This window comes from Seriola dumerili, unplaced genomic scaffold, assembly GCF_002260705.1.
Source record: "Seriola dumerili isolate Sdu_G_001 unplaced genomic scaffold, Sdu_1.0 BDQW01000120.1, whole genome shotgun sequence".
Classification (NCBI taxonomy): Eukaryota; Metazoa; Chordata; class Actinopteri; order Carangiformes; family Carangidae; genus Seriola; species Seriola dumerili.
The window spans coordinates 591673-600305 of NW_019174375.1; the positions used below are offsets into that span (position 1 = coordinate 591673).

The 8633-nt window shown below is 41.4% G+C and overlaps 1 protein-coding gene across 1 annotated transcript; it reads left to right on the forward strand.

The window, feature by feature from the left end:
• The first annotated feature begins 2204 nt into the window (after positions 1–2204).
• Positions 2205–8412, forward strand: LOC111223896 (high-affinity choline transporter 1-like). Its single transcript, XM_022748193.1, has 8 exons — positions 2205–2463; positions 3257–3370; positions 3490–3645; positions 4324–4472; positions 5319–5462; positions 6685–6838; positions 7403–7620; positions 7714–8412. The coding sequence occupies exons 1-8, from the start codon at positions 2280–2282 to the stop codon at positions 8260–8262; spliced, it is 1668 nt and encodes a 555-aa protein (XP_022603914.1). The 5' UTR covers positions 2205–2279; the 3' UTR covers positions 8263–8412.
• Positions 8413–8633: the final 221 nt, after the last annotated feature.

Here is an 8633-nt window from a genome sequence, read left to right on the forward strand (position 1 = left end):
AAACAGCACGGCTTCCTAAAGCTGGGGGGGGTTCTGGTTCTGTAGCGGTCAGAGTTAGCGGCTAACTAACTAGCTAACTAAACTAGCTCCGACATTAGCGGCGTCCCCGGAGCCGTTTTTTCTGAGCCGCAGCTGATTAAACTCACCTCGTGCCTCTGCTGTGGACTCTCGACTTCGATGTCATTAATAATCCAGGTGAGATCCGTGACACCTTGAACTGAGAAAAACCTCCGTTTTGTGCCGGTTCTGTTCCCACCGGCCGGAACCCAATGTCACGATCACGTCAAGGAAAAAAAAAAAACATGGAAAGAACCACACAAACGAGGCGGGGAAGTATCGCGAGAACTGAAGCAACGTCTCGTTATTCAGTGCAAGCCTGCCCCCTGCTGGTCACCGGCTGGAGGAACAAACTATTGAAAATAACCCAATACGTTTTATACAAAATATGAATGATATATTTAATATATCATATATATATATATATATATATATATATAATTTTGAACGTTCCTTTACTCGCAGCTGAAGTTTTTGGATTTTGTGTATTTGCAGATCCGTTTTATATTGGCAAGATATTTTTGTGAGTTTATATATACATTTTTTGTATTTGTGGATACAGATTACACATTTACACACTGATTGTCAATTTGTTCACACAAATAATATTGAGACAAATCTACCACCATAACAGTTTAAATGAACTCTACAAAAACACTAAAGCAGATGATCAATCTTAGGTGTTTCCTTACTGTAGGAACTAACGTTTACCACTGTAACTGCAGGCTCATCCCACACAGCATTAAAAAAAAAATGTCGCTTTACAGGATTTGCAGGATTTGTATAGCTTCAGCTGGACTAGGCAGATAAACTGAAAACAAAACTGAACTGTCACTGATGTTTATAACTCATATCTGCCTGGAACATGCAAACTGTATCTGGATATCTGGATTAGGGAATGCATGTCGATACAGTAGTAAATGCACACGTCCGACATCAGATCAGACACATCTGGAGGTGGTATCATGGAATTGTTTTACTTACAGTTACAACATTGCTCCAACAAAGAAAACAACTGTCAAACATGCAGCTAAAAGTGTGTCACCAAACAGGCCTGCAGTAACAACAATAACCTAAAAAAAAGGGCAAAACAAAAAAATAAAAGCGTTGCTTTTTTTCCAGACAGATGTTATTTTAAGGGTAATATTGAAAAGACAAGTAAATTCTTCATTGATATTTCATATTCTACAAGCAAAGTATTGTTGAGATATTGTATTTAACCCTCTGAGGTCGATGGATGTTTCTATTAAAATGCCTTTGCGATAACACAGCCTAGAAATATGGTTTAAATGTTGTTAGAGTCTGTAGACTCTCCACTTTCCTTTACATATTCTTGAAAAATCATACGTGACTCATAGCCCTTTAAAATTTGCTTAAAATACAACACTATGACTCAGTGATATTACAAAATGTCATTTTAGGCATTTATTATCCATTTACCTACTATTTCACCAATATATTGCACTGTTTTTATGAACCTACAGACTTTGGTGAACACATTTCAAACACCAAAATAATTCATAAAGGCATGTTTTCACAAAATATTTTAAGAATTAAAAAAACAGGCTTCAATTTTTCAACATTTGGGGCAAATTATCTCTTTGCTCTGACAAAAACGGGCCTCACTATAGAAAGAGCTGAGATCGTTCTGAAAATTGTGACAAAAATACTTGGGTATAGAGTTATGTGCGAGAACCTTTAAAGGTGAGTTTAAGAAATAATGTAGAAATCGAGAAAATGCCCTCAGACCTTCACTCATTTCTTAATTTGCTAGATATTAAATTTCACTTTATACGTAAGTATAAATATTGTTGGTTGATATTATTAACATCTGTATTTTCAACATTTAATCCATTCAATGTGGAAAACAGTTTATTTATACCTCATTTATTTATTAGTTATTGAAATAAAAGAAAAATGAAAACACACACAGACACACACACACACACACACTCTCTCACACACACAGTCCAGCCACACGAGGTTTGCCTGGTCATGTTCTCCTTTGTTTGTCCAGACTCCTGAGAAACGACATGAAGTGGGGGCTCAGCTTGACAATAATTCTTCCGCCCGGGGCTCTTTCGCAGCCACACCCGCCCCCGCTCACCACAAAGACTCTTGGCCAGCCAGTTTTTTCAGGTTGAGTGAGCTCCATAGACGGGCTGCATGCTGCCTGGCTGTTGTCTGCACTGTGTGCTCTGCGCTGCTCCTGGACGGTCAGCATGGCTCTCAACGTCCCGGGACTGATAGCCACCATCATATTCTACCTGCTGGTGCTGGGGATCGGTATCTGGGCTTCCATCAAATCCAAAAGGGATGAAAACAGGACGCAGGCAGACCATGCAGACATGGCCCTGCTGGGGAACAGAAAAATCAGCCTGGTAGTGGGCATCTTCACTACGACCGGTGAGTGTGTGTCTGTGCTGCACCGCAGCAGCTGCTACCTGCAGGTTCGGAGGCATTTTAAATGAGGAACACAGGATGGGTTTGATAAAGTAGTTATTTTTAAATTATTTGTATGAGGTCGATGTATCATGCTGATGTCTGGAGCTGATTTTTGTGACTGAATAATCGAGCGATCGACCGTGTGGATGACTAGACATGAAACATTCATTCATTCATTCATTCATTCATTCATTCATTGATGCCGACCATATTGTAAACAATATAATCAACAAAAAATCTTTAAGACAGCTTTTAAATTTCCTAAATAATCTCTTTACAAACACAAACACGCCTTGATATACAGTAACTGCAGGGAAGGACGGGGAAGCTGGAAGCAATACTTTTGACAGTTTAAATGAATTACACCAAAGATTAACAAGTTGAAACTTGCAACTTCTTGCGAAAGTATTGGGTCTGCACCATTAAAACCCGCCAGTGGCTAGGTGTACTTTCAGACACATTTAACAATTTTTTTTTTTGAAGCATCCAGCGATAAATCTCTCACTTTTTGAACAAACCTTAGCTGCTTTTGCTGTTTTGTCAGGAGACGTTATGGTTATAAAATCAGGATCAATGCAGCATGAACATAACATGAATTTGGCCATTGAACAGCAACTTGTGACGGAAGGAACAAACTGTGGCTGTGATCACACCCTGAAACCACAACACAAGAACAACCCGACTTCCTTTTTCTCCTGTTTTTGTGACTTTGACAACTTTTCTAACAAGTTTTTCAAAAATGTGCACCGTGCAGCTACCTGGGTTGGCGGGACCTTCATCATCGGCACAGCGGAGACCGTGTACAACCCAAACCTGGGCCTGATTTGGGCCGTGATGCCGGTAGCTGCAACGGTGGCCTTCACTGCCGGTAAGACTCTTGACACCTCAGCGGTGGTTGGAGGAGGAAGTGTTCAGGGTCTAAGTGAAGTCCAGCTGTGAAAACCACGGTGTCACATTTGACCCGTTCTGACCTTTTTCCCTCCCCAGGCGGGCTCTTCTTCGCCGAGCCGATGAGAGACAGGAAGTATGTGACCATGATGGATCCTTTCCAGATCAAGTACGGAAACGGACTGAGTGGACTCCTGTCCGTCGCCCCGCTGATGTCAGAAATCATTTGGGTGACTTCAACTCTCATAAGTCTGGGTGAGAATTTAACAAACTGCGTCTCGAGCTGTCTGAACACGTGTCTGTGTGCATGCTGTTGTGTGAATGTGCTTATGTGTCATTGTGTATTTATTTTTTATTTATTATTTCTTTTAACTTGTTGGCCGTGTTTGCCTGTGAAATGCAGGATTGCTGTGTTTGTTGGTCTTATTCCAGATTCCCACGTGTTTCTGGAAAATGTTAAATTGTCTTACTGTCATTATTTTTGAACCACTAGTAACTTTACCCAATTATGTCTTTTAGATCGATGCATAAACGCATCAATCACAAATTCAAATTCAATCCTGATCAATGACGTATTTACCACTCCCTCTTGTGTGCTATTGTTTTTATACAACAGTTCTATGACGCCATATTAGTTAAATAAGCAACAACAGATGATGGTTTGTTTGTTTATTTCATCATTTATTTGGCAAGGCTTTTCAAACTTGATTAACGGTTAATTGAACACCTGTGAAGTGGACATGAAGTTAAAAGTCCCAGTGCTGTTGTAACTCTATATCAGCATTCATGGGATGACTCTCGTCCAATCAGATCACTTGGTCGGAGCTAACTGTTGTATAATATTCCGTGTTCCCTGAATGGGAATCCACATGCATGTGTATGTGTTGGTGTGTTTTCGGCTGCGCACGGTAACTGCATGTGTATGTGCCACAGGTGTAACCATGAGTGTGATCCTGGACTTGTCCTACGCTGTGTGTATCTGGATCTCTGCTGCTGTGGCCATCACCTACACTCTGCTGGGAGGCCTCTACTCTGTGGCCTACACAGACATCATACAGCTCTCTCTCATTTTTATCACCTCGGTGAGTTAGTTTGGATTATCCCTCTGGAGTCCATTTTTATTATTATTATTAAATTCTGTCTTTGTGTTGCACCTTTTGTTTCCTTTTTTCAGCACAAACTCCAAAAACCGCTAGGAACCCAAGATACATAAAATATAGCACCGGTACCTGTGAAAATGTTCATATCTTTAGTCATAATCAATTAAAATATCATTATAGAAAAGCTTAAAGTTGTAAAAACTATTGTTTTACTATTTTACACACTAATATAGAAGAAATATGTAAGAAATGAAACTAAAATACAGTTTATTTACATTTATTTTTGTTCCTGTTTCACTGAAATGATAAATTAATTGTGAATCATGGAAAATATCAACAATTCAGACTCTGTGTGATCATGTGTAAAAGTCCCACATCAGCACTTTGAACGGATTTCCTCAGTGTGTCTCTACATGACATATACAGTTACATAACTGTAAATAAAACAGTGGCCACAGACGGACTCCAGAGGTTCAATGTGAAATTTACATTTACATTCGATATTATCATTATTTAAAACATACATTTGTTTTCAATGCCTAAACATTTGGAGAAATATAGATTTGTTGGATATATATTGTGTAGTTATTTATCCAGGCAGAGGTAACCCCCCTGATGACATCACTATGACATCATCAGGGGGTTATTTCTCAGACTTTAGAAATCTGCTTCTGGAGCCACAGCTGACTCTATGTGAGTAAAATCATTTCTATTGTTTCTATTTCCCAGCTCTATGGGACAGTAGAGGTGGGCAATAGAAACACATTAACCTTCTATGTGTGTGTGTGTGTGTGTGTGTGTGTGTTAAATATCCCTCTCTCTCCTCAGTGGCTGTGCGTCCCTTTCGTCCTCATGAACCCGGCGTCCGTCGACATCACCACCACGTCCTTCAACCACACCTTCCAGGCTCCGTGGGTCGGCTCTCTGACCGCAGACAGAGCCTGGAGGTGGATCGACATCTTTTTACTCCTGGTAAAGTCACAAAAAGCTTCAAGATTAAATCAAGACTGATGCACATGCTCAAAAAATGTTTGATTTCAACTGAGATGTGCAGCCAGTGACAATGTTAATCTGATGTTTTAGGGGAAAATCGTGACGTTCAGTTTTATTCTTCTCTTCAAAAGACTCAGTAACTACATTGATTAGATGAGAGGAAGAGTTTCACTTCGCCTCTGGTTCCGTCTTACCAACCTCAAACTCTGGTCTCGATCAATACAGGAATTTTATGTCTGAATTATTATTTATGTCCGATTACTGGAATTTAAAATTATAATATTCTGCCAGTATTACAAAATAAAACTAAATTCACCTCCTCGTGGTTGTCTGCCTCCGCTACTCAGACTAGTTTCAGGTTACATCCAGAGTCATTTAAAAGATTAACCATTAGTGTGAAATTTTGTCATCATTTCTGTGTGAAGTCTTGAGCTATGGCTTTGACCTTTGACCTTTGGCCACCAAAGTCTAATCAGTTCGTCCTTGAGTCCAAGTGAAGGTTTGTGCCTAATTTGGAGGGATTCCCTTGACGAGATATTGCGTTCACAAGGCCATAATCATGTTTTGTGAGATCCGTGACCTTTGACCTTTGGCCACCAAATTCTAAGCAGTTCATCCTTGGGTCCTGGTGAATGTGCTTATCAAATTTAAAGAAATTCCCTCTAGGCTTACAGAGATATTGCGTTCACAAGGCCAAGACCACGATTTGTGAGGTCACCGTGGCCCTGACCTTTGACCTTTGATCCCGAATATCTACTCAGTTCATCCTTGAGTCCTAATCAATATTTGTGCCAAATTTCAAAAAATTCATCGAGGTGTTTCTGAGTTATCGTGTCCATGAGAATGGGACGGACGGACGGACAACCTGAAAACAATATGGCCGCCGGCCCTGGCCATTGTTCAGTGGTTAAAGTGAATCTTTAGACATTTATTGTGGTTTAATAATCTTGGTTTGAGTTTGTGTCTGTTTCTAGAGTGTATGTCTTTTTAACAAACCTTATTTTTTAATTATATAAATGACCCAGTTGGTCATTAATGGAGTAACTTTTCAGATTTGAAAACTTTAACATAAAATTTGTTATGGATGAATAACTGGAGGAAAGAGTCACTCTCCGTTTGAATATAAGGTAACGGAGGTTTTTCTATACTGCGTACAGGATCATCGAAACCCTCACACATCTCTGTTTCCTGCCTCTCCCAGAGTATAGGAGACCTCGGCTTTCAGGACTTCCACCAGAGGACGCTGTCGGCCTCCTCCTCAGCCACGGCCAAGCTGCGATGTTACGCTGCCGCAGTTCTCATCCCCACGTTCGGAATTCCTCCCGTGCTCATCGGGGCAGCGGCGGCATCGACAGGTAAACAGGTGAAATGCTTTTAATTTGAAATTTAAACTTAATTTTTATTGCATCAGTTAGTGATTAAAGGAAAGTAAGTGTTACTGAAAGAACTAGTGGACCTATATTTGGTTTACTGTACAGTAGGTCGCTGTAGTGAAGTCAGTGAAGTCATTTGTTTTGATTTGTTTTTTTTATTCCTCGGCGGCCATATTGTTTTTTTTAGGTTGTGTGTCCGTCGCATTCTCGTGGACACGATATCTCAGTAACACCTTGAGGGAACTTCTTCGAATTCGGCACAAACATTCACTTGGACTCAAGGATGAACTGATTAGATTTTAGTGGCTAAAGGTCAAAGGTGAAGGTTGTGGTGACCTCACAAAACACTTTTTAGCCATTACTCAAGACTTCACACAGCAGTTATGTAGTTAATATTTTATATGACTGTGGATAAACAGGGATGAAACCTGGAACTAGTCTGAGTGGCGGAGGGATACGACCAGGAGGAGGTGATTCTATTTTTTATTTAGAGATGATACATCTGACATTTCATTGACATAAATCCCGTCCTTTTCTTTTTCTCAGACTGGAACGTGACCTCGTACGGATCTCCGCCTCCGTTTGAACGAGGTCAGACAGGTCTGATTTTACCCCTCTCCCTGCAACACCTGACCCCACCCTACATCTCCATCGTCGGCATCGGAGCTGTGGCCGCCGCCGTGATGTCATCAACTGACTCTGCCCTGCTGTCTGCGGCCTCCATCTTCTCCTCGAATATCTACAAGAAGAACCTGAGGACCCAGGTGAGGGTGCAACAAGACAATAACACAAGCAAGGGAGGGAATTACAGATTTCTTTGCTGCTGCTTTCATTGTGACGGTTCGTTCGGTTTGCAGGCGTCAGAGAACGAGATCCGGTGGGTGATCCGAATCGCTGTGGTTGCGTTCGGCCTGGCGGGTACGTCGCTCACCTTCCTGCACACCGGTGTTATGGCGTTCTGGGTCCTGGGTGGAGAAATCGCCTACATTATGATGTTCCCGCAGCTGGTCTGTGTGCTCTTCTTCAACGTCTCCAATGGTTACGGTGCCACTGTGGGATTCCTGGCCGGGTTTCTCTTAAGACTTCTGTGCGGCGAGCCGTTGCTAGGGCTACCGCCTGTCATCCACTTCCCAGGATGCACCCTTGAAGACGGTGTTTACGTTCAGTATTCCCCCATCAGGACCATCTGTATGCTGGCGGCGTTTGCCACCATTTTGCTGGTCTCCTACCTGGCTTCTCTGCTCTTCAACAAAGGACTGATACCCGAGCAGTGGGATGCGTTTAAAGTCATTGCCCGACCACAGACTCAGGTACCAACAGGTGGCGCCAGCAGCAATGAAAACAACTTACAACCTCTGTGTGAGAACGGAGCCGCCTCAGAACCGATGGTGGAATCAACGTGTTGAAAAACACTAACTTAACACTAACAACATGCACCTCAATAAAACTATATCATGAACAGATTATAAAATATGATGGATTGCGATTGGATAAATCACACTATGAACAAAGTTGGTTTTCTTTGGGATCAAACAGTCCAGATCTCCTCATGTTTACTATAGAAAAAAATGAAGAGGTATGCGAACACTAACTCACAATATTAACTAAATACTGTTGCTTCATTAATCAATTTGTGCAGTGGAAAACAACAGCTGTATGGCACTGTCAGCTGTCACGTCACTCAGCTGTTGGTGGCTGCTGGAGTTCACACCAACATGTCCAGTCACATCATCAGTTGCAAAAAAATAAACACCTTTTCTTACCTGAAGCCTTTCGT